The sequence below is a fragment of the Lepidochelys olivacea genome (assembly GCF_965140295.1).
Source record: "Lepidochelys olivacea isolate rLepOli2 genome assembly, chromosome: 1".
Lineage (NCBI taxonomy): Eukaryota > Metazoa > Chordata > Testudines > Cheloniidae > Lepidochelys > Lepidochelys olivacea.
In genome coordinates this window covers 259,639,159-259,665,293 of record NC_140411.1, presented here as the reverse complement: position 1 = coordinate 259,665,293, position 26,135 = coordinate 259,639,159, and the positions used below count along the sequence as shown (strand labels likewise).

General features: G+C 47.7%; 2 protein-coding genes across 3 annotated transcripts; both read left to right on the top strand.

The window, feature by feature from the left end:
- The first annotated feature begins 1,127 nt into the window (after window positions 1-1,127).
- On the top strand, window positions 1,128-26,135 carry KCNJ4 (potassium inwardly rectifying channel subfamily J member 4). Of its 2 annotated transcripts, none has more exons than XM_084629565.1 (3): window positions 1,128-1,425; window positions 21,634-21,819; window positions 24,330-26,135. In XM_084629565.1, the coding sequence occupies exons 2-3, from the start codon at window positions 21,782-21,784 to the stop codon at window positions 25,657-25,659; spliced, it is 1,368 nt and encodes a 455-aa protein (XP_084485691.1). In that variant the 5' UTR covers window positions 1,128-1,425; window positions 21,634-21,781; the 3' UTR covers window positions 25,660-26,135. The 2 variants fall into 2 exon arrangements, with proteins under 2 accessions (XP_084485691.1, XP_084485692.1); XM_084629566.1 differs by lacking the exon at window positions 1,128-1,425 and adding an exon at window positions 15,871-15,910.
- On the top strand, window positions 17,693-18,847 carry LOC311522728 (endosome-associated-trafficking regulator 1-like; the record flags this gene model as incomplete). The annotated part of the gene is made up of 1 exon (XM_084632214.1): window positions 17,693-18,847. The coding sequence occupies one exon, from the start codon at window positions 17,693-17,695 to the stop codon at window positions 18,845-18,847; it is 1,155 nt and encodes a 384-aa protein (XP_084488340.1).

Below are 26,135 nucleotides of genomic sequence, written 5' to 3'. Positions count from 1 at the left end.
GGAGGTGGTCCATGGGATTACGCATGGGAGGTGAGGTGTCCACAAGGCAGTGTTTTATTAGGATGTGATCCATGTTCTGAAAGGGTTTAGGAACCTCTGGCTGAGGAAATCCAATGAAACCATAACCTCCCAATGACTGGCCCTGAAGCCCAACGGTTAGGTGCCTAAGGGATACTGAGTAGTTAAAGGGAGAGCCCTGTTACCTGTACCTTGTTCTCATACGAAAATGAGGGACACCGCCTGTGCTTTCCTCTGATACAAAGCCCCTGTGCCTGCTAGAGGAGCAGCCCTGTGAAAAATAGCTGAAACATTTCCAGGAGGTGAGACCCAGAGAATGTTTTCCTGGCTGAATCTCTCAGCAGGTGAGGGTCACAGCAGGCCCTGAACTAACTCCACAGGGATCCTCAGAAGGCCCTTGCAAGGACATTCTTTGTAAATCTATAGTAGGATCACCCAGTACTGGGAACTGCTTCAAATCCAATGACAAGCAAGAACAGTGATGACACACGGCACCTTTGGAGAAAGTTCTGGAAGAGTGCGATAGCTGGTGAATTAGAGGGAGATTTCTGTACCTCCCTGGATTAGATGTTGGGTGCCGCATCTGGGAAGAAGGGGAAAAAAGGGCCTGGATTTCTATGCCTTCTGGTACAGACTGTGTGGCGAGCCTCTACAGGCTACTGTGCTCCATGCAAACGTGCCTGGGGCATCTGAGTGCCAGCTGCATGTGTTCCCATTCCTGTTTCCATTGCTTTTGGTTGCACTCTCATCTCTCCCCTTCTCTGCATCTGCAGTGTGTATCCATGGCTCTGAGATCACATGTGAGGGTGGGCTAAAGTAGCGGAAAGCTGTTGGATTCTACCAGAGAGTTACTGACTTCTTAGCTACAGACTGTATAGCAATCTAAGAGAGAATGAGAGGGAGGAAGGAGAGAGGAAAAAATAGAATGGAGGAAAAGAGCGACTGGAGAAATTGTAAAATAGAGACAAACTGAGGGGGGTGGGAGTGGGGGGTGGGGAAAGTGACAACCAGACAAAAAAAGAGAAAGAGGGTGATAAACAGACAGAAGGGAGAAACCGGTTCAAGAACTCATCGACAAGCTGCAGACAAATAAAGCTTATGAAGGATGGAAATTCCTCAAAACAAAAAATGCTAAAAAGGGGGAGATACAAAGTGCAGGAAAGAGAAGGAGATAGAAACAAATAAGGGAAAGTTAGAGCATGCCAGAGGAAATTCTTAGGAGGAAGAACTAACTACTTGAAAAATAGTGAGTAGACAGAAAAAGGGACTAAAAGGAGAGAGACCCCCAGATTCCTTAAATCCAGACTCGGTGACAGATTTCATGGTGGGATGAAGAAATCTCCCTCTTTTCCCTTTCCCTGACTTTTGGCTCTCCAGGACTCAAACAGGGAATAACACAGGACCTGGGTAAGAAATTATTATGGTTATTAGCCTCATTATAATTTTCCAGGATTTTTGCTATGCTAATAATGCATAATTTCATATGATTCATATTATCGATGCAAATATATAATAATAAGTATGTGTGTGTGTATATACATGTATTTATGTCTGCATATATGTGTGTGTGTGTGTGAGGGAGGTTGTGTGTGCATATATAAATATATATAATAAACAGCGTGTGTGCATATATAAAATAAAGTGTAAGAGTGTGTGTGTGTGTGTATAGTTAGATAGACAGATAGATATATATACACACACACACATATAGTTAAAGCTCCATAACTTTCCCTCCTTTTTTGACCTGGAATGTCAACTTTGGTTACATTTATGTGACTTTTTATTGTTAGCCGCAAATAATTTTTTGACGGCTCCCCTTTACAAGTTGTTTTTTGTTTTCTCTGTCTCTCACCCCCAATTGCTGGCACCCTCCACTTCTTCTGTGTGCCTCTCCAATCCATTTCCCTAATCAAGTCTAGAGATGAGGAGCTGGATTCCTTGTGGATGTGCTCAAAAACTCGGGCACTTTGGGGCACATGCCGGTTCTCTCTCTGTGAAGCTTGTCAGAATCGATAATCAATACCCCACACCCCTCTGTCCAACCTCTTCTAGGTCACTGATTGTCTGTGTTGCTGATCTAATTGGCAGAAATGAAGCCCAAATAAGCAGTCTAAAGAGGCTTCAAACTCTTGAGTTTCTTTGAAGCTGAGGAAGCAGCCAGCAAAATGCCAGGGAAAGTCTCTGCTCCATCTAATCTCTCCCTCTCCCTGTGTTTCTAGTGCATCCATCACTACAGTGCATTGTGTTGTCAGAGCGTGTGGGTGAACCTGGCATGTCTCATGTGAACTCCTGCTGCCACCCCCCACCGTGGAGGTCCCTCCTGTACACATTGGACACTGCATCCTCATTAGTGGGCAAATTTCAGAGGGGCTCCCTCTGCTAGGAAGCTGACGTATTCCATCGCCAGAGTCCATCCATTCCCACATCACTTGATGGAGGTAGGAGGTGACAGCCATGGGTTGATGTCCCAGTTAGATTATTCCATTGTAACATACCCAGGAAGCACTGGTAATGAATGACCCAAATGGCTAGTAGGAGAGACATCTAAGGGCTGGTCTATGCACAGGTTTTGTGCTGTGGTATCTGTTGAGAAACTGATGTAATTAGATCAGTGGGACCCCCATTCCTACCATGGGCACAATTATTCTGGTATAAAATTGCTTACGCTGGTATAGCTTATTCCTGGAAATTTACCAAAGCAAGCGACAGTGGTATAAGGTACCTTTATACTGGTGCAGCTGTATCCGCACTAGGGGTTGTACTGAGTGATCAGATATAGCAGCACAAAAACTGCATTGCCGACCTTATAGAGCCAAATCCCATTCGCTTTACTCAGCTGAGCAGCCCCATTGACTTCAGTGAGGAGATAGTGACGTCAGTGTGCAAGGAGAGTAGGGTTTGGCCCGAAATGTATTTGAATGGGTGACATATGGCAAACAAAGCCATCCCCTTCCAATCCATGGGGCACAGTGCTAACATGGGTGCTAAAATGAACGGGGGCCCTTTGAAGTGCCCTGGCCTTGCTGGGAGGATGGAAAGAGAATAGTTTCCCTTCAGGATCTGCTCTTCACCTGCTGTGTTCTGAGGTGTAAAGCAGATGGGACTGGATATAGGAATTAACCTTTGGGGTTTTCTCTTGAAATCCCATTGAGTAATTTTTTTTCATTTGATCAAAAATGGAATGTGTTCTCACCCTCTCAAATGGGCAACAATCCATGGAAGGAGGGTGGCAATCTATGCTGGAATCCCCATCATTGGAGGTTTTTTTCAGACCACCCTGGACAAACACCTGTCAGGGATGCTCTACGTTTACTTGGTTCTGTCTCAGCACAGGGAGCTGGACTTGATGACCTCTCAAGGTCCCTTCCAGCCTTACCTCTCTATGTTCTATGGATGTCAAAACTGGTGTTCCGTGTGGTCAGGTGAGGGAGAGAACCAGGGCCAGCGGCTGAAAGGGCCCAGAGGCCAGTGGCAGTGACAGTCAACTTGTTTCTTCCTTGTGCACATATATCCTCCCCATGGCTTCCAAGGGTGGAGGGGAGAATGGTTAGATTTACCTATCTATGTCCATGCACGTGTACAGTGTCATTATATTGCAGATTCTCGGGGCTGTGTGGTCTCAAGGCTCCTGACTTTGGAAGAAGGCTTCCTGGGACACCATGCTCTGAGAGGGGTGGGCTCTGATTTCCTCTTGTTTGAAGTCTGTGTGTGGATATTGGGGGGAGGCTCTATTCTCACTGCATCATTACCCAAGTGAGGGCCTTGCTGTCTGCCCCTCCCCTCCTCAAAGCCCATTTGGGCCCCTGCACTTTTTGTGCACAAGGGACAGAGTTGATGTGCGTCAAGCCCATTTGGTGCAAACTGAGTGCAAACGTGTTTGCTTGTCTAAACGCAAGCTTTGCCTAGACACTGCCAGTCCTTGCCCAGCACAGTGTGCCAAGTTATTGTGCACCAGCCTGATTGTGAGCAGAAGCGAGCGATGCCTGGGTGCAAGTAAGGTTAAGCAATAAATATTGGCCTCTGTGCTGTATGAAGCCTGCACACCATCTGTCTCCCTTGCAAGGGGGCAGAGTGAAAACGGGGCGGTTTTGGTATGCTGCAGGGGCGTGACTGACGAGACCTGAGCACGGTCCTCATCATGCTAATGGAGCTCCTAGCTCTCTGCTCCCCTTAGGTTTTTCTGCTGAGGAGATCACGGTTGGGAGCAAGCTCAGGATGGAGAGATGGGAAAACTCAGCTAAGCTCCCGTTCTCCCCACCCTACTCACACAGGAACCTCCATTCCTCAGGTTCCTGTCTAAAATGCTGCGTAGATCTATCTGGATGGGCCCTGGTGCTGGACAAAGAAAGCAACATCCCCATTCTTGTACATATATTATTTATTATTTGCATTACTATAGCTCCCAGCGGGGCTAATTATGAATCAGGGCTCCGTGGTGCTAGGGGCTGTACAAACACAGAAATCAAAATCCATTTGGTTTCCCTGTTTTATGAGGCCTTGTCCACCCTGCCCATGTGGTGGGAGCTAGAAGGATTGGCTGCATTGTGAGGGAACTATGTGATAACATGGAGTAAGTGGTAGGGGGTTCTGCCCCCTTGAGATCCAGTGGAATATGGGGTTCCAGGTTTTAATAAATGTTTCCTAAATAGGGGGTTCCTTAATACTGAGTTTGGCTGTCACAGAAGGAATTGAAATGTGCCCCGCTGTTGATTTAGTAAGTGGAAATGGCGCCCCCACAAGGGATGAGTGATCGAAACATGCAGCCTACTGCATGTAGCTGTTGACAATAATAATCGTACAGGGGACACACATTCTTTAAAGAGAGAGCTGTTCTGGTGGGGATAGGAGGGGAAGAGGAAGGCGAGAGAACGGGAGGAGATAGAGAGGAAGGAGACAGAGGGAGGAGAAGGGGTTGAGCTGGAAAGGAGGAGCTCTATTTCCTTCTCCTCTCTTTGTCCCTCCTCTCCTCTCCTCTCCTCTCCTTTTTGGAGGCCAAAACTGACTGGTGTGATCAGTTGTTTCAATTCTGAGACTAGCAGAGGCGGCAAACCCCACCCCTTACAGCATCGTCATGTAATTTGCAAGGAAAACTGACTTTTTTCAAATCAAAACTATCTTCTGTAAAATGTGTGAGGTGCTCAGGAAAACAAGAGGCTACTGCACAGTGCAAACCCCTTGCACCACACTTTGCCAATGCACCTCAGTCTTTCTTCCTCCCCACCCTGCCCTACAGCTCTGTGAGTGCTCCTCAGCTTTGCCTCACAACTCCTGTTTGTTTAAAACAAACAAAAGGAAATATTTTTTCACACAGCACACAGTCAACCTGTGGAACTCCTTGCCAGAGGATGTTGTGAAGGCTAAGACTATAACGGTTCAAAAAAGAACTAGATAAAGTTTATGGAGGATAGGTCCATCAATGACTATTAGCCAGGATGGGCAGGGATATTATCCCTAACCTCTGTGTGCCAGAAGCTGGGAATGGGAAACAGGGGATGGATCACTTGATTATTACCTGGTCTGTTCATTCCCTCTGAAGCACCTGGTATTGGCCACTGTCAGAAGAAAGGATACTGGTCTAGACGAGCCTTTAGTCTGACCCAGTATGGCCGTTCTTATGTTCTTATTCCAGTCCTGGGGGATCCTTCATGCATCTCTTCCAGGGCCCCAGGTTATTACTCTGCCAATGTACTCCTTATGGATCCACTCCCTTTTGGCTAATAGCTACTGTAAATCATTCTGCAGTTTCACATGGAGAAATTATTCTTCACTTCTCCCCCTATGACTATGGTGCATGGGGTGACAGGTACAAAGTATCTGCTGCATTCCATCTCAGAGGCAGCTGCATTTCAGTGGTGAGATCACTTTGGAGGGTACCAGGAATTGGGAGAAGGACATAGCAATTGACACTGTGCTCCCCTGTGACCTACACTCATGGCACATAGCCTTATGCATACACATTCTAGACTGGTTAATAGGAGTCTGACCTCAGCAAGTTCCAATTCTTCAGTGTTGTGACGTTATTTAGTTGTATTAGTTTAATCAAATGGAGCAGCCTGTGATCAATAGATGGCTGCTTGTGTCTTAGTGATCAATCCCTTATTCATAAATGTGTAGCTTCCCGGCCTCCTGCTAGCACTTATTTTCTGTGAAAGGTAAAAATTGAGGGGAAGCAATTTCCCCATTCCTCACAGCCCTGCAAAACTATCTGACAACAGGTTAACAGCATTAGAATATACTGACTGTGCATGCTTAAAGGTAGTGGAGGGCTCTTTGATTTTGCACATGAAGGCTGAGCAAGATCCTATGGCTGGAAGTTGGAATTAGACAAATTCAAACTGGGAAAAAAGGTGCAGATCTTTCCCGGGAAGGGTAATTAACCAGTGACACAGATTACCAAGGAATGCAGAGGCTTCTCCATCACTTGAAGATGGTAAATCAAAACAGGAGGTCTTTTCAAAAGATATGCTCTAGTACAGAGATTCCCAAACTTTTTTTGCTGAGCACCCATTTGGAGATTTATGTCCCGTCGGCACCACCTCTCTCAGGGGAAGGGGTGCCCTATATTCACAGGGGGTGACAGGTTGGGGGCAAGAATGCCCGGTACCCATAGGGATGGAGGGAGTATTCACCATGTGTCAGTTGAGGAAGTCTTCCACTCTCTGCAACAGTCAGGTGGTCTCAGCTGCCAGGACCCGTCTCTGCCTGTCTTGCTCCCTGCCCCAGGTAGGAAGCAAAAGGGACCATGCTGAAGGGCCGGGGTCAGGAGGGGAGCAGAAGGCTGTACCCATGAGTACTGCCTCCCTGCCAGTGACATCCCCCTGCCAATGCCCCCGACCCTTCAGCACTGTCCATCCACTTCCCCTGCACTGTCTCTGTCTGACAGAGGCTCTGTGCCAGGGGTTGCGCTGAAAGGCCGCAGTCAGGAGGGGACCCTGTCTGACAGGGATCTGTGCTGAAGGGCCAGGGTCTGGGAGAGGTTCTGTCTGGCAGCAGGGTCAGCGCTCCCGAGATGCATCCTTTGGCTTTTGCTCACAGTGTCCCCACTGGCCTCCCCAGCAGAGGAAGGTAGCTGCCAGTTGGTGGCTGTGGCAGATGGGCATAGAGCCTGTTCCCAGCAGCTGAGACCACCTGTGCTCCCCTCCCCACAGCTGATAACCTTGTCACAGCTCCCCAGGAGGGAGTGCCCCACAGTCTGAAAACATCTGCTCTAGTTCAAACGCCAGTTGTTGAATTTGACATAGGAATCATTGGCTGAAATTCTATGGCTTGTGTTATGTGGGAGGTCAGCCAAAGGGTCACAGTGTCCCTGGCCTTGGAATCTATGACTGTGTGAAAACACAGAGTGGCAAGGAATCCTGCCACCAAACTAAAAAGGTCAAATGTTTCGAAACCACAATCCAGCTCCCCATCAGTTGTAAATGGGTGAGGAGCTGAGGAGCTGCCCCTGTGACTCTGCACTGCAGTTTTATTTCTGTGGCAACATGTCCCCTGAAATGTTTCACAGATCAAATAATTCTGGTGTCAACATGAAAAAGGCAACTTCCCCCTCCCCACCCCCTTATAAAAACTGGCCTGTAACCCCCGCACTCCTGACAATGGGATGTAGCACAGAGGCGATGGGCAGCCAACCTCAGAATGTGCAAGCCACTTAATGGGTGCTGTGACATTCCCAGCCCTGATGCAAGAGAGATCATTACTGGTGCAGGGTGGAGTTTAACACAGTCAAACGTCCTGTCAGTTTCACCTCTTCCCTTTCCCTTCCTGTGCATGGATGTGCCAGCCCACTCTACTTTTCCATCTCACTTCCACTCTCTTTCCCTGGCTTTCTCTCTATCTACATTTTTCTCTCTCTTTCACTCCCTACCACTTCACAGCCATTGCAAGTGGCCCACGTGCACAGAGGGGATCAAGGGTGAAGGTTTCTTTCTTTGTTTATTCTTTCCCATTGATAGCAGAATGAAGAGGCTGCTTTTGAAACTGGGGCTGACAACTGAGTAGTTCAGAGTTTGGTTATGTCATAGAATCTGATAGGTTTCAGAGTGGTGCCATGTTAGTCTGTATCAGCAAAAAAACCAAGGAGTCCTTGTAGCACCTTAAAGACTAACAAATGTATTTGGGCATAAGCTTTCGTGGGCTAAAACCCACTTCATCGGATGCATGCAGTGGAAAATACAGTAGGAAGATATAGATATATATACAGAGAACAAGAAAAAATGGGTGTTGCCATATCAACTGTAACAAGACTAATCAATTAAGGTGGGCTATTATCAGCAGGAGAAAAAAAGCTTTTGTAGTGATAATCAGGATGGTCCATTTCCAACAGTTGACAAGAAGGTGTGAGTAACAGTAGGGGAAAAATTAGCATGGGAAAATAGTTTTACTTTGTGTAATGACTCATCCACTCCCAGTCTTTATTCAAGCCTAATTTCATAGAATATGAGGGTTGGAAGGGACCTCAGGAGGTCATCTAGTCCAACCCCCTGCTCAAAGCAGGACCAATCCCCAATTTTTGCCCCAGATCCCTAAATGGCCCCCTCAAGGATTGAACTCACAACCCTGGGTTTAGCAGGCCAATGCTCAAACCACTGAGCTATCCCTCCCCCCAATTTAATGGTGTCCAGTTTGCAAATTAATTTCAATCTGCAGTTTCTCTTTGGAGTCTGTTTTTGTTGGAGAATTGCGACTTTTAGGTCTGAAATTGAGTGACCAGAGAGATTGAAGTGTTCTCTGACTGGTTTTTGAATGTTATAATTCTTGATGTCTGATTTGTGTCCATTTATTCTTTTACGTAGAGACTGTCCAGTTTGGCCAATGTACATGGCAGAGGGGCATTGCTGGCACATGATGGCATGTATTACATTGGCAGATGTGCAGGTGAACGAGCCTCTGATAGTGTGGCTGATGTGATTAGGTCCTATGATGGTGTCCTTGGAATAGATATGTGGACAGAGTTGGCAACGGGCTTTTGTCATAAATATAAAGGGAAGGGTAAACCCCTTTAAAATCCCTCCTGGCCAGAGGAAAAATCCTCTCATCCGTAAAGGGTTAAGAAGCTAAAGGTAACCTCACTGGCACCTGACCAAAATGACTAATGAGGAGACAAGATACTTTCAAAAGCTGGGAGGAGGGAGAGAAACAAAGGGTCTGTGTCTGTCTGTATGCTGCTTTTGCCAGGGACAGAACAGGAATGGAGTCTTAGAACTTTTAGTAAATAATCTAGCTAGGTATGTGTTAGATTATGATTTCTTTAAATGGCTGAGAAAAGAACTGTGCTGAATAGAATGACTATTCCTGTCTGTGTGTCTTTTTTGTAACTTAAGGTTTTGCCTAGAGGGATTCTCTATGTTTTGAATCTAATTACCCTGTAAAGTATCTACCATCCGGATTTTACAGAGATGATTCCTTTACTTCTATTAAAAGCCTTCTTGTTTTTTCATTGTTCTAAGATCCAAGGGTTTGGGTCTGTGGTCACCTATGCAAATTGGTGAGGATTTTTACCAAACCTTCCCCAGGAAATGGGGTGCAAGGGTTGGGAGGATTTTGGGGGGAAAGACGTGTCCAAACTACGTTTCCCAGTAAACCCAATTAAAGTTTGGTGGTGGCAGTGGAAATTCCAAGGGCAAAGGGTAAAATTAATTTGTACCTTGGGGAAGTTTTAACCTAAGCTGGTAAAAGTAAGCTTAGGAGGTTTTCATGCAGGTCCCCACATCTGTACCCTAGAGTTCAGAGTGGGGGAGGAACCTTGACAGTTTTGTTGAAAGGATAGGTTCCTGGGTTAGTGTTTTTGTTGCACATCTGCCAATGTGATACATGCCATCATGTGCCAGCAATACCCCTCTGCCATGTACATTGGCCAAACCGGATAGTCTCTACGCAAAAGAATAAATGGACACAAATCAGACATCAAAAATTATAACATTCAAAAACCAGTCAGAGAACACTTCAATCTCCCTGGTCACTCAATTTCAGACCTAAAAGTTGCAATTCTCCAACAAAAAAACTTCAAAAACAGATTCCAATGAGAAACTGTAGAAGTGGAATTAATTTGCAAACTGGACACCATTAAATTAGGCTTGAATAAAGACTGGGAGTTGATGGGTCATTACACAAAGTAAAAACTATTTCCCCATGCTAATTTTTCCCCTACTGTTACTTACATCTTCTTGTCAACTGTTGGAAATGGGCCATCCTGATTATCACTTCAAAAGCTTTTTTTCTCCTGCTGATAATAGCTCACCTTAATAGATTAGTCTTGTTACAGTGTGTATGGCAACACCCATTTTTTCATGTTCTCTGTATATATATCTCTTCCTACTGTATTTTCCACTGCATGCATCCGATGAAGTGGGTTTTAGCCCACGAAAGCTTACGCCCAAATAAATTTGTTAGTCCACAAATACTCCTAGTTTTTTATAGAATCTGATCTTAACCACAGTTTAAGAGTTAGTCAAACTTTTTCTTTCTTTTCTTTTCTTTTCTTTTCTTTTCTTTTCTTTTCTTTTCTTTTCTTTTCTTTTTCTTTTTCTTTTCAGTGTAGTTGTAGCCGTGTTGGTCCCAGGCTATTACAGACACAAGGTGGGTGAGGTAATCTCTTTGGTTGGACCAACTTCTGTTGGTGAAAGAGACAAGTTGCCCACTTCACATTCAACGGCCTCTTGCAATGTGTGTAAACTCCATATGCGTAACAATCTGTTCTACCTTGTATTTTGCTGCAACATTCTTGAGTACTCTAAAGAAGAGCTCTCTGTAGATCAAAAGCTTGTCTCTTTCACCAACAGAAGTTAGTCCAACAAAGGATATTACTTCATCCACGTTGTCTTTCTTTCCATCAACAGTCATTGCTTCTTTTTTCTCTATTCTTAGTTTCCTATCCCCTTGTGTGTTAGACCATCCCCTTTGGAGTAAAGGAGAGTGTTTCTGGAAAAGGCATTCTAAAAATTACACCAAAATAGGAAAGTATAATCTGCCCCCATTATCTGTGTGAGTTTCCCAAGTGAGCAGCAGCCTGGGGTTGTATTTCCATGAAGATGTGACAGTTAAGGTGAGACAGCATTTGCTTATGTATCCTGAAAGCACCCTCTTTTATGGTTTCTGGAGACCCAACACACATCACATTGCCAGCAAACATAGCAATCAGCTCAAATGTTATGCATAGCACAGAGGTCGTAGGAGGTGATACTATTGGCACAACTAGGTACAAAGGCAATAAATGTGTAGAAAATAGGAATGCAGCCCAGAATCCCAGGAGAGATTATAATAAAACATCACAGTGGAGGTAAATCATAGGTGTACAAACATTGCTACTATGTGCTGTTCCTAACATGGGTGCATCTACAGTATCACTGCTGATTTTGCTGTGCATGTCTGTTCTTGCTGAGTCTGGAACTGTAGGCTCAGTGATCCCTATCGTGTTGGAAATCCACAGTAGGGTTACATGCAATCTGAATGTCTGCTGCATTCCAGCCCAGAGGTGGCTGCATTTCAGTGGTGGAGCATCAATTCGGAGAGTAGCAGGAAAAGGGACAAGGGGCATTGCGCTCCCCCATCCATAGTGAACACACTCAGTTCCATCGGATAGGACATAGCCCACGACATACACATTCTAGACAGAGGTGGTAGTGATCTGCCCTCAGCAAACGCCAACTCTTCCATGCTGTAACATTATTTAGTGATATTAGTTTAGCTGGATTGAGCAGCCTGTCATCATTAGATAGCTGCTTGCTCTAAATCATCAATCCCTTGTTTATAAATGGGCAGTTCTGCAGCCTCCCAGTGACACTGCTTATGATGATTTTTGAGGTGTGGGGCAACTTGGCGGAAGTAACTTTCCCATTTCTTATTGCACTGCAGCATGGAGGAGGGGTTACGTTCATATCACATGAACAATGGTACTGCTAGGGCCTGCTTAAAAGTCACTTTTCCTTTGCTGATGTTTTGCGACTAATCCTGTCATATCAGGCTGTGATCTAGTACCAGTGCTGCAAACCATGACTGCCCAGGATAGGAGGTACCCTTTCTTAGCAGTGTGGAAGAGTGAGATGAATGTCTTTTTTGTAATTACCTACCCAATAAACATACTTATTAGTAATTGATGATCAGTGATCAGGGCTCTGTTATGCTAGGTGCTCTATATACACAGAGTGAAAGACATGTATTCTCTGTTCTGTTCCCATAACTCCCTCTCTCTCTTTGCCCTTTGTACTCCTTTCTCCATCTCTTTCTCCCCAGCTTACCTCTCTCTCCTGACCCTAGCCTTCCCTGATGTCTTGCTTGCTCTCTCTCTCTCCCCAAATTTTGGAAGAAGTTAGCTTTTTAACATTTGCCCCAATACCTGCCACATACCCTCTCTCAACCATGATGCACAGTGGCATATTCTCTTTCCTCTCAGCAGAGAGACGCAGGGAGCACTAGAGTATGTGTCTAGTTGTTTCAGAGTGATCTTTGCATGACCCTTGCAAATGGTGCCTCAGTTGACATGGGTTGTGTGTGTTGGGGTGGGAGGGAGCTGGCAGAAGCCAGAGGTGGCTGAGAATGCTTAACCTTTTTGCATCTTTCCCTCTGACTTTGTCATCCAGGGGATCTTTGTGTACATCCCTTTCTAGCTGTGTTTTCTTCCTCTCCCTCCCTCAGCATGTGGGCTGATCGCTGCTCAAACTTTTAATTCAGATGGTAATTGGAATAATAATACAGGCAGAGCCCTTCTGACTCTGTTGCTGCAGCTGGCTTCAGGGAGCTATGAATAGCTCTGAGTCACACGCACAGAGCTGGTTTCACATCAGATCATTTTGTTTTGTTTTCATATTCCCCATCCCCGGGACTTCAAAGAAAAAAAGTTCCCCCTCTCATACTACCCCGCAATATAACTCAGGCAAAAGTATGTCAATAAAATCTCTATTTGGGTGCCAGAGAATGGGATGCCTAAAGAAATCAGTCGATTAATGAGGGTTTGGGGGACGGATGGGGATTGCAGGCATCTATTTATAATGATGGAAAGAAAAGGCATACGTGCATGTGTAAAAATAGTGCACAGTTGATTGCAGCTTCCTCCGCTTACCTTCCACCTGTCACTTTTCTTCTTGGATTGTAAGATGTTTGGGGTAGGGAGTGTCTTTGCTTGTGTTTTGTACAGCACCTAGCACAATGGGACCTCTGTGTGCGACTGTGATATATAAGAACAACATAATGTAAAAATAGCCATACCAGGTCAGACCAGCGATCCATCTAACCCAGTATTCTATCTTCTAACAATGGCCAATGCCAGATGCTTCATAGGGAATGAACAGAACAGGGCAATTATCAAGTGGTCCATCCCCTGTCATCCAGTCCCAGGTTCTGGCAGTCAGAGGCCTAGGGATGCCCAGAGCACAAGGTTGCATCCCTGCCCATCTTGGCTAATAGCCATTGATGGACCAATCCTCCATGAACTTATCTAATTCTTTTTTGAACCCCATTATAGTTTTGGCCTTCACAGCAGCCCCTGGCAATGAGTTCCACAGGTTGACAGTGTGAAAAAGTACTTCCTTTTTGTTTGTTTTAAACCTGCTGCCTATTAATTTCATTGGGTGACCTCCTGGTTCTTGTGTTATGTGAAGAGGTAAATAACACTTCCTTAGTCACTTTCTCCACACCCTTCATGATTTTAGAGACCTCTATCATATCTTCACTTAGTCTTCTCTTTTCTAAGTTGAACAGTCCGAGTCTTTTTAATCTCTGCACACCTGGAAGCTGTTCCATACCCCTAATCATTTTTATTGTCCTTCTTTGTACCTTTTCCATTTCTAATCTATCTTTTTTGAGATGGGGCGACCAGAACTGCCTGCAGTATTCAAGTTGGGGGTGCACCATGGATTTATAAAGTGGCATTATGATACAGATGCTCCCCGACTTACGCAATCGTTCCGTTCTGGAACGCTTTGCGTAATTCGAATTTTGCGTAAGTCGGAAACGTATACCTGACCATTACGCAAAAAAAAACCCCAAAAAACCAAACTCCTATTTCTAGCTTATGGAACATTTTCCGTAAATGCAGATTTGCGTACGTCAGGTCTTGCGTAACCCTGACCCTGACGTCAGGTCTTGCGTAACCCTGACCCTGACGTCAGGTCTTGCGTAACCCTGACGCTGCACACTGAGTGGATGTTTTCAGAGAACTCTCCACAATGACTCCAAGATCTCTTTCTTGAGTGGTAACAGCTAATTTAGACCCCATCATTTTGTATGGATAGTTGGGATTATGTTTTCCAGTGTACATTACTTTGCATTGATCAACATTGAATTTCATATGCCAGTTTGTTGCCCAGTCACCCAGTTTTGTGTGAGACCCCTTTGTAACTCTTTGCAGTCTGCTTGGGACTTAACTTTGTTGAGGAATTTTGTGTCATCAGCAAAATTTGCCACCTCACTGTTTACCTCTTTTCCCAGATCATTTATGGATCAAATAATAAATAATACTAAGGGATCTGAGTTCTATGTGCAGTTCCAAAGTTCTATGCCCGCTGTTTCTGTGACGGTCGAAAGAACCATAGATCTTTTCCACATGATCAAATTCTATATCCGTAATTCACCTGCTGTGCAGCTCCAGCCGTGGTAGCAATGGCAGGAGTACTATGGAATGCAGGGCTCAGAGCAGAGTTAGACAACACAGTGGTGAAAATGTCTGGGCCGTGTACACACTTGTGCTGTCACCATTGCAGTCACTGATGGAGGTGCACCAGTGGTGAATTATAGCTATGAAGTTTCCTTGCGCAGGCATAGCCAAAGTGCACAGCAAAATGGCAACCAGGAAATCCTTGGTGGCCACAGATTTGTTACAACATTATTGGCATCACCAAATACAAGGCCTAGGAGGGAGAGGATTAACTTGAAGAGCTGCGGGGGGGGGTGTGTTTCAGGCTGCTGATGAAATCAGGGCTAGAGAGGGTGACTTAGTGGTTTAAGTGTTATCCACACTAGGAGAGTGAGGTCTTTGTCCCCCTCTGATGGATGGCACACGTGAGAGGTTAGTGGGTCAGCTAAATCCGGGGAGTCAGTCCTATAGCTCACATGGTAGCAGATCATGCTTTTAGGTGCTGAAGGCCTAGGGCTCATACCTGGCTGAGGTAACATTGCTCTTGTAACCCATTCCTATAGGGAAGGTTACAAGAGCAATGCCCAATGTGGAGCTTGAACTTCTATAGCCCTCAAAGGCTTAAGATGAGCAGCCCCAAGCAGCAAAGTCTATAATCCCCACTAGCAGAGAGGAGATTGCTGTCTTTCTCAGAGGCATCAGGTATGAATCTCCTAGATTTTCCCTCCATAACCGTTGGTTTGAATCCTATCAGGCTAGAGTCAGCCCTTCATCTTTCTGAGGTAAATAAACCCTGTGTGGGTGGGTGTGTATGGATAGATGGGGGGAGGCGGGGCAGTGTTTTAGATGAGACCTTCCTGTTTCCTCTCCATGGGCAGTAAACCCCTTGGCACTTTTTGCATGAGTAGACTTCAGTGTCTGTGCCCGCAGGCAGTATGCCCTCTCCTTCACTGTGGTGCAGCGCACTGCACGCCAGCTGGCTACCACCCTCCTACACCAGAGATGACTGCGGTTCGGTGGTTCTGCCGAGCTATAAAGCCTTTAGAGATTAAATGTACTATATTTTTGTCTCCAGGGAACCATTTGGCTCTTTCTTCTGCTACTGTAATACCATTAAAAATAAATCGTAGATCTGATAATGCCCATGAGATTCAGATTAAAGTGGATCACATGGTGCTTTCTGAAGACAAGACAGAGATCTCTGAGGTGGCCCTGACATAGAGAAGCTGGTCATTGACCACGGGGTAGTGTCATGGCAGACTCTGAAGCAGCACCTGCAACAAGGCACTGAGCGACAGCTGCCTCCCATCCCTGGACTAGTCGCTGGTATGTTTCTTTCTCTTCCAGGTTATGATAGACGTTGGGGAGGCATATCCAGATGGAAACAGCTAACGAGTTTATTTCTGTCTTGCTCCTGATTTGGGTAGCTCCGGGTTTTGTGATTCTACGGCTTCCCTTTTCCAGTCAGGGGAGTGCTGATTCAGACTGCCACACCACCTCTCTGGGCCTATCCTGGCCAGCCTCTCAGTGGGTCATGCAGTCGCATAGCACTCTGGCAATCCACTCGGTCTCCTCTCTGGTCCTCTGGGCTGGCCCAAGACACGGTCCCTGCCCCCTCAGAGGAAGCAGCATCATAAATGCATTTAGACGAGTTGTCCCAGTAAACCAATGAAATCCTATCAACGGGCAATGACACACCCGGTGTGTTAAGCCTAGGACGCATGTAGGGTTTTCAACAATCCCGTATTACAAGGGATGTCCCTTATTTAAATAGATAATTGCCTGTCCTGTACTTAATTTCCATACAACAAGATCAGGAGTTGCTGGGTGCTACAAAAGCAGCAAGAAATATGCCTGGCGAATGTAGGTGAGGACTGCGTATTTATTATTAATAATGATGATAATAATTAATATTGGGAGGTGGGGTGGGGGTGCTAAGAAAACAGTCCCTTATTTTTTACATAAATGTTGGCAACCTTAGACACGGGTGATTGAGCTATCCACACACATTGAGGGTTTCTGGTGACATCCTGTAATCCTGAGAACAAAGCTCAGCTCACCTGAGCCTTGGGAGAGATAAATTGAGTCAATCACAGTTTCCTGGGATTGTGGTTGTTTATAACAGAAGGTTTTCATCACCAGATTTTGACACAATGCATGTTTTTATTAAAATCAGATCCAAATTCTTCCCCTGGCCCTGATCCTCATGAACCTCCCTCCCCACCATTGTGGCCTTATTCCTTTACCATGAACATCCTCACCTAATGCCTTACAACCCTGGCATGAATCCTACTGGTCCAAATTCCCATGCTATGTACCCTTTAGTGACCTTATCTTCCTGCCATGAGATCCTTCTGCAATGATCCCCTGGCTAACCCTTAGTCTTGCCAATAGCCCATTGACCATGATCCCCTCTGCCTTAAGGCTCCTGCTTTGAATTCCTCCTCCCCGTTACTCTATTCCCCCTGCCCTGATCCCAAAACAGGAGATGGATCATTTGATGATTACCTGTTCTGTTCATTCCCTCTGAGGCACCTGGCACTGGCCACTGCCAGAAGACAGGATACTGGGCTAGATGGACCTTTGGTCTGACCCAGTATGGCCATTCTTATGTTCTTATGATTTCAGATTGCTTTGCATAAACTCATTTGCATGTCAAGGCTATTAATGAACAACCCCATGGCTGTGAGGCCCAGAGTATGGGACTGGGATATCAGAACTGACCTGGCCTATCCTACGCTTGACAGTTATTTGTATAGTTCAGTCTCATTGGCTGAAATGCTGTGAACATTGATCTGGCTGTTTCTCTTTCCCCTGGCTGCGAAGTCACAACATAAAATGCAGTTGTCTGATGACATCACAAACCTAGGTGACTTCTGCTCCCTCCATTATTAAAGCTACAGACACATGTACACCCAGAGATGATTTAAGTACAGATACTTCTGTAACTCACTGTCACACTTTGAATGGTGCCTAGGCTAAGACAACTGCTACAGAGGATGGCACAACAGTGGACGGCTCAGACAGCCCTGTCACAGAAGAGATGTGACCTGTGTTGGAGCTAATTTGCAGACTGCCACTTCTGTTGGAGTCTACAGCACTTCAAAAATGCCACGGCCGCTTTTCCCCTCAGGAACATTGGAGAGGGCCTGTCCACAGTCCCAAGGCCTAGCTAATGAGGAGGAGGAGGAACCCATATGCTGTTACCCGCATCACCCGCCACCTCCTCCAGACCATACTAAGAGCCTCATCAGCCCAGGGGACAATCATCTGGAAGATCCAGAGGGAGCCATTCCATTTTCCTTAAAGGGATTTGTAAAAACAAAAACTCGTGGCACAGCAAAAGAAGAAGAGTCGAAAAATAGAATGTTCGCAAAGAAATTGGCCAGACACAATCTAGGCCTTGAAGATGACTCCTTATCTCCAGAAGCACTGGGCTTGAGCTTGGAATTTCAGGAACCATTTTACAAAGACCTGGAGATGTGTGATACCTTATCAGATGATGAGGATGATGACTGGGGTGGGAGCTATCATCACCCTGCCCTTGAAAAAGCCCGTAAGTCCAGGTTTGCCAGCATGTCACCTTGTAGCCCGCATGATTCTTTATATCACAACACAGCCAGACAGTTGGGAATTGAGACATTTGCTCCCTGCCTCCATCCCAGCAACTTGTATGTTTCCTGCACAGCTCATGACAAGGCACCTGAAAGTTGTGCTCTTCATGAAGAATCCATAGGAGACAGGGAGTATCCATCTCTGCAGCTGAGCTATGAAGAACTCAGAGAGGAGAATTCCATGCTCAGGAGGAAGATCAAAAGTATCCAGAGCTTCTCAGCAAGTCAGACACGCATGGTGAGAAACCTGGAGAGAAGACTGAGAGCCAGTGTGGTCAAAGAGGAAAAAGAGGCTCAGGGTTTAGAATCCATTGTCCATCAGGCAGAACGGAATCTGCAGGGGATGGCCCAACGGGCCCTGAAGGCAGAAAGTAAGGCTGCAAAGCTGAAGCAGGAGATGTCCCTTCTCCAGGTGGAGCTGGAGAGCTTCAAGGCAGAGAATGATGTGCTGCGTGCAGGCCAGTCTGCCAGCCTGGGGGCAGTGCAACAAAATGTAGATGTTGCCTTGCAGAACCTCTGCCAGGTTATAGCCAATGCACACTTGTCAATCAAACAGCTGGTCTCAGGAACGGAAATGCTGCATTTTGTGGCTGACCTCCTGAAATCCATAGACAAGATTTCTGAAGTCAAAAAGGAAGATGATGCATGAAACAGCACTTAGGGTGCTCCCACTTGTGAGTGTATAGACTGAGATCACATTGTTCCCAGACTGCAATCAGTAATGCAATGTTTGCTTTCACATGCTGAAATGTTGCGTGTCTTCAAATAGGTGGCCTTTATCCTTCCCAGAAGTACTTTTATTGTAATTAAATATGAATTTCATGTACTAATGGAGTGTTAGCCTCCGGTGCTCTGTTTCAACAGTGCAGTGCTACAGGCTGGGAGAACCAGCTCTTTGTTCTGTCCTCGACAGAGGTCCCGTGTCGAGGTATTTTACAGGCTTTGGGCTACAAACCAGAGCCCACATTGGGAAGGTGGTGGCACAGAGGCTCGGTACCAGCAGAAGGCCCTGCAGATGCACTGGCTAACTCAACCAGAGTTCTTTCACGGGAGCTGGGGCAGAGCACGCCAGAGGGGGCTGTGTTATCCTTTATCAGATAGCAATCTACACTCCCACCTGGCTTATTTGTGCTGGCTGGCACAGAAGGTGGCTGGGCCTCAACTCTGTGCACATCTCACCTGTCCCTCTCCCCCTGCCCCCGTTGGTGGCTTGGGGAATGGAAGGAACCAGAGTTCTGGGCATGTTTGCATAGGGTTACAACAAAGGGAAAGCTCCTTATACCCTCTTAGCACTTCCCTTGAACTCAGGGTCAATCACAGTCTGTCCCTTTAGATGCAGAGGGTTCCTCTCCCTGGAACCTTTACATCCATGCATGGATAAGGACGAGAGAGACTTGCTCAGTAACCTTTATGAATTTGTTAAATATCCAAGTGTGAGCTGAGACAATGTCCCTTTCTTCACACTACTAGCTCCAGTGCGGCCTAATTGTGTGTGAAAATGCTTTGATTTCCATGTCCTTGTCCCATGGCAGAAAGGGAAAGTGCTGAGATTTAGCCATCACGGTAGCTGTACTATCTCAAGAAGGGGATGCTCCTCCTCCCACTGCTAGACCAGCGTGTGTTGATGTGGCAACCCTAACTCTGAATCTCCTACCTATTGCAGTTTGCTAAAGAATATACAGCACAGGCAGTCTTGTCCTTGCTCTGGTGGGACCATCTCCAGGGATGAGGGGGGATAGTCTCCATCACCCTTTAGCTTTTCTGTTAGGCTTAGATTATCAACCACAATTCTGCTGCAATTTATGCAACTGCACAATTGCATTTTACACAGGGGGCCTCATCTATTTTACTAGAATTTTCTCAACAGCCTTTAATGCTCTTGGCCACCAGGGAAGGGTGGCAAGTCTCCAGCCCCTGATGGAGCTGGGTGGGGTGGCTCTCAAGTGGCTGTGTTTATTTCTGCCCAGGTAGGCTAAGAGGGTAATTATGGACAATTATTTGTCTTCACCTTGAGCCCAGCCAGTAGAGTACCCAAGGTTCTATCATGTCTTCACTGCTGTTCACTCATGATTCCATTCTGTCCATGCTCCTCTTCAAGTGGCCATGTATGGATGGTCTCAGATACCAAAGTGCCTGAGCAACATTTTTATCTGGCTGTGAGGCAGCTGTTTGAAACTCAGCCCAGCCAAGCCAGAGGTAGGAGGAAGTGTTTTGAGGAGCTGGCTTGTGGTTTGTCCATGTTCATTATTCAGGGAGTGTGTCCACCACTAGTTAGCCAGAAGCAGAACCTGGGGATCACCCTTAGCAGCGTGGAACTCCATTTTGCACCAGTGATCAGAAGCGGCTATTACTGTCCCTGGCTTAGAAACCCAGATGTTTCGCTTAGACTTAGACCGTGACCAAATCATCCACCATGCCTTTCTCACATCCAGGCTAGTCCACTGTAATGTGTTCCTAATCGCGCTTTCCTTGAATTTGCCCTGGAAAAATGGTTGCTTACTTGCTCCTGATGATGGGAGTGGGCTGGTTATGCCTGCATTCTGCAATGGCTGCCAGGAACCCAAAGAGTACAGTGCAGGATTAGCACTGGTCCACAAAGCCCTTCCTCATCTAAGAGTCATCACCCCTTGCAGTATGTTACTGCAGCTCCAGTCAGCCAGGACAAGTTGATTCTTGGTCCTTCGGGTTCATGGTTCTTTGGTTTAATCAAGACCAGGCCAGGGGCATGGCTTTCTCAGTCCACTGAACCCTCTGCAGCTGGTTGTCTACCAGAGTCCTTTCTTGGCTGCTTTGGGGGCATGTTGTAAGGCCTGTTTATTACTGCAGCCTTGTCCCTATCTCTGGGTACCTCCTGCGTATCACTTTGCTTTTTTGTATCCGTTAACCACTTTCCTTCTCTGTCTTTGGGGTGTGTTCACTAGGAAGCGTTCCCTTTTGCCTGGGGTGGTGGAGGTGGTTTGCCTGAAGGCTTCTGAGCTCCTTTAGCCCTTGTTTTTGGTGTATTCTGACCATCTGATCTCTAATCACCATGTAAGCTTTTATGTTACTGTAGTACATAATGCTAGGTGCCTTAGAAAAGTGCTAAATCGTGGGTTCTTGACCTGGGAGTTATGACTGACCTGCCCTTCCCATATTGCTAACTGGGAGGGGAGACTGGGTTAGGTACACGGGAGCCTTGGGGGCTGTGGTATGGCAAAGGGGGCTGCAGTATGGTGATTGCTGGGAACTGCTGTACTGTCTGTATAAATCAGTTCTTTATACCTGTTTTTACAACTAGTGGATTGAGACCAAGTCTTGGCGAGATAGAGCAACATTATGAGGCCTCTCCTGAGTGATCACAGAGACCTGGGAACTCCATGCTCTGCTCGCTTGGCCAGGGACTGCTCTTTTTGGTTGTCATGTTGATGGGATTTTCCTTTGTTGTTTGTCTCTAAGGTGTGTGCTCAGCACCAATCACAGGTATGGCTGGAGCCACAGCTCATCAGGGGTGGGTCCCAGCCTCACCTGGTCCCATGTGAGCTCCGCTGTTTGAGACTCGTGACACGTACAACTCCCACTGCATTTCACGATCTGAGATACCCTGATGATAAAGCGAGCCATGGGTAGCGTCCGAGTTAACAGGTGAGTGACCCTTTCTCAAAGGCTGTCATCATCCTTGGGATTATGGGATTCCTTGCCCAACCCCTTCTCCCCTCAGCGGCATGTGTGTCTCTTTAAATCTATTCCAAACTACACCTCATCACTCCCCACAGTGTCAATGGCTGCCAGGCCACACCTGCTCTGCTTCTCCTCTCCAAGTTTATGGCCCTTTTCCCCTGCTCCCACCTTATTAGGAATGTGCCACACATATGTGAGGAGTTACCAGTTCTCAGCCAGATCAGTCCCTTTAGTGGAAAGGGGAAGCAGATGAGGGGAAGGTGACGGGCTGAGGCAGTTGCCCAGCAAGAGGGGAGATGAATTACAGATTTCTGCCTGTAATCATCAGGAGATAATGCCCACCTTCCTTAGACCTCACTTTGCCCTTCCCAAATGAACGGAAGAGGGTGAATGATTTGGGAGATGATTATTATCGCCTTGAAGAGACCCCCATGTTTGATTCATGCGGCATCTCAGGAACAGTTAGAGACAGGGTCAAGGAAGCCATCTTGGAGAACTCCAGATGGTATGCTAACCTAGGGAGACCAATGGAGTACAGAGACGGTCCTTGAAGGAGAGGCACTGAAAGCCAGGATGCCCCCTGTGGGCTCCCTCCTCCTGAAAGTCTATCAACTTAATTCTACCAATGGTCAGAGCATCCACTCTGATTATGGGATCAGGGAACAACTGTGATGTCATAGAGAGCCTTATGTGACCTAACAGTAGCAGCTTTCTTCCTGACAGGGAGCAGGGAAGTGGTTGGGATATTCTGAGGGAGAGGGGAGCGTGAGAGCGGGAGTTTCTCACAGGGAATCTGCCAGCACTTTGGCTGTTGTTGATCTCTAAATTACACCTTTGGCTCTGGATACAGGATGCTGGGAGCCATGTTCGTTGCTGTGGCAACAGAATTGTCCTGAACTCAGGAAGTGTATAAACATTGTCACAGATGCACAATTAGATCAGTGAGGAGAAGGCAACAGAAAATAGAAACTTCCAACCTTATATAATTCAGGGCCAAAATGTTATAAGATCCCAGGCCCTTGTGCTTAGTCTTCTCTGCTGGCTGCATCTGCACCTCATTGTAAATTAAGACTCGCGGGGCTTTGAGGTATTTTCTCAGAGTTAAGGCAAGTCAAGATTTCAGTGTTGTGAGCTTCCTCACAGTGGAGTTCAGTCAGGACTTGGGTAGAATGAGTTTCCTTGCAGCAATGCTCTGCAAAATGTCCAACCAGGGATCCACCAATCTTTAGAGCCCTGCGTGGATACAAACACGTGTATCTGCATCCAAGCTGTGACCCGCACAATTTATCTGCGGATATCCGCAGATTTGCAGGTCTCTACACCGGGGGCCGGGCTGAGGCTCTGAGGTACCGCACCCCCCCGCCCCACCGGAGCCCAGTCGGGGAGAGCCGCGCAGGCAGCTGTGAGGAGCCCGCCTGGAGTTGTGGACCCTCCACCTGCCCTTGGCCAGGCGGGGAGTCTGAGGGGCGGGGCCACAGCCGGGAGCTGCTCTTAGGTCCCCCCCGCATCACAGGCAGGTGGAGGGTCCGCCACGGCTCCCCAGTTGGGCTTCACGCGGCCTGGCCTGGGGTGGGGGGTGACCTGGGGAGCTGTCCGAGGGGTGCTCGGGCCCCCAGCCCAGGGCAGGTGGAGGGTCCGCCGCAGCTTCCCGCAGCTCCCCGCCTGGCTCTGACTGTGGCCGGGCTGCTGCTCCGAGCTGGCCGGAGCCAGAGAGCTGAGCTGGCAGCTGACTCCCTCCACCTGCCCCGGGCGAGGGGCCCAAGCAGCCCCCAGCCCCTGTCCCTGCCCCGCAGGCCTCCCGCCCAGGACAGGTGGGGCAACCCAGGTTCCCCACAGCTGCCCGTGTGGCTCTTCCAGACCGGGCTCCAGTGGGGGAACGGGGGGAGGGCCTCAGAACCGCAGCCCAGCCACAGTAAGAGCCAGGGGGGCAGCCGCAGAGGACCTTCCACCTGCCCTGGGTGGGGGGCCCGAGCAGCACCCGGTCCCTGCCCCCCAGACCCTGCACTCAGTTCCTCACAGCTGCTCGCCCGGCTCTTACCGTCAGAGCCCTTTGTGGATACATTTGCATCCACATCCGCGCTGCTGTCCATGGACATAAAGCAGAAACTTGTGGATTTGCAGGGCTCTACCAGTCTTACTGCCGTGTCTTGGTAGAACCAGCTGGGGAATCCAGTGTTGTGAACTTCCTCATGACAGTGCCCTGTCAGGACTCCAACACTTCCTCACAGCAGCATCCTGATAATGCCACAGAGGACCCAGACAGTGCCAGAGGAGGACTCGTGCTCTTCCTCAGAGCTTTCCCTTGGCAGTGCCCAGCTAGCCACAACTCCAGTTGTTTCCACTTCTTCACAGCAGGGCTTTGTCTCTGAGAGCATGAGCTTCCTCCTGGGGAGCCAGTGACCCTGTACGTGCTCAGGTTCCCCCCCACACACACTCTTTTTGTTTATACCTCAGCAGTTTTTTTTCTCTGAAAGGTACAGCATTGTCTCAACTGAAGAGGATGGGCACAAGGTCTCTGCTCTGGGCAACATGAATGGGCACAGCTGGAATGGGAAAGGACATGTCCCCAGGCGGAAACGCCGTAACCGTTTTGTGAAGAAGAATGGCCAGTGCAACGTGTACTTTGCCAACCTGAGCAACAAGTCTCAACGCTACATGGCCGACATCTTCACCACATGTGTGGACACTCGCTGGCGCTACATGTTTATGATCTTCTCAGCAGCCTTCCTGGTCTCCTGGCTCTTCTTCGGCTTCCTCTTCTGGTGCATTGCTTTCTTCCATGGTGATCTGGGTGCCACTGGGGTGGGCAGTGTCCCCAGTACTGCAAAACCCTGCATCCTTCATGTCAATGGCTTCCTAGGAGCCTTTCTCTTCTCGGTGGAGACACAGACCACCATTGGGTATGGGTTCCGTTGTGTGACTGAGGAGTGCCCGCTGGCCATTATGGCAGTAGTGGTCCAGTCCATCGTCGGCTGTGTCATCGACTCCTTCATGATCGGCACCATCATGGCCAAGATGGCGCGGCCCAAGAAACGGGCCCAGACCCTCCTTTTCAGCCATCATGCTGTCATCTCTGTGCGCGATGGCAAACTGTGCCTCATGTGGCGAGTGGGAAACTTGCGGAGGAGTCACATTGTGGAGGCTCATGTCCGGGCTCAGCTCATCAAGCCCTACATGACACAGGAAGGTGAGTACCTCCCGCTGGACCAGCGGGACCTCAACGTGGGCTATGACATAGGCCTTGACCGCATATTCCTGGTGTCCCCCATTATCATTGTCCATGAGATTGATGAGGAGAGCCCACTCTATGGAATGGGCAAGGAGGAGCTTGAGATGGAGGACTTTGAGATTGTTGTCATCCTGGAGGGGATGGTGGAGGCCACAGCCATGACCACCCAGGCTCGCAGCTCCTACCTGGCCAGTGAGATCCTCTGGGGCCACCGTTTCGAGCCTGTGGTCTTTGAGGAGAAGAACCGCTACAAAGTGGACTACTCACACTTCCACAAGACCTACGAGGTGGCTGGCACCCCTTGCTGCTCAGCCCGGGAGCTGCAAGAGAGCAAGATCACTATCCTGTCTTCTCCGCCACCTCCTAGTGCCTTCTGTTATGAGAACGAGTTGGCCTTAGTCAGCCAAGATGAAGATGAGGATGAGGTGGAAGTGGGGCCTGGGTTAGGAGGAAGCACCAAGAAGGATGGAGGAGTCATCCAGATGACGGAATTTGGGAGTCATTTGGATCTGGAACGGCTACAGGCTACCATCCCCCTGGACACCATCTCCTACCGCAGAGAGTCAGCCATCTGACTCCTCCTGCCTTTCCATTCCACATCTATTGCCCACCATCTCCTTCTCCCTTTCATTCCAGTGCTTAATTGAACTATTCCCCAGAGAACCTCCTTTGCCTATGTCTCAGCCCCTGAGCATGTACAGTGTGAGACATGTTCATGTTTCCAGTGGGCACAACCCACACTGGAACAGACTTCTTGCAACCAGATGGGAGAGCAATATGTGTATTTTGAACTCCCACATTGACAGCTGATGTGAGGGAATGCCCCCACAAGCCCCACCACTGTTTGGGGCTGGAACCATGGGAAGACAGGCTTGGACCCAAAGCAATCACCTCAGTACAACCGTTGGCCACTAAATGGGTCCAGCTTGTTACCAGGGACGAAGTAGGCTATAAATGCCAACCAAACTGGGAGGCCAGGAGAATCTGGGGGTCATGGGGAAAGAGTAAAAAGGATCCGGGAAGTGGGGTATATTTTGCATGTTTTTTGCTT

What these genes read in the sequence shown, in the direction of transcription:
- KCNJ4 (XM_084629565.1), top strand. Translation starts at nt 21,782, where the DNA reads ATGATAAAGCGAGCCATGGGTAGCGTCCGAGTTAACAG. An exon ending in GGTAGCGTCCGAGTTAACAG is followed by an intron (nt 21,820 to 24,329) that starts GTGAGTGACCCT and finishes TTTCTCTGAAAG; the next exon opens with GTACAGCATTGTCTCAACTG.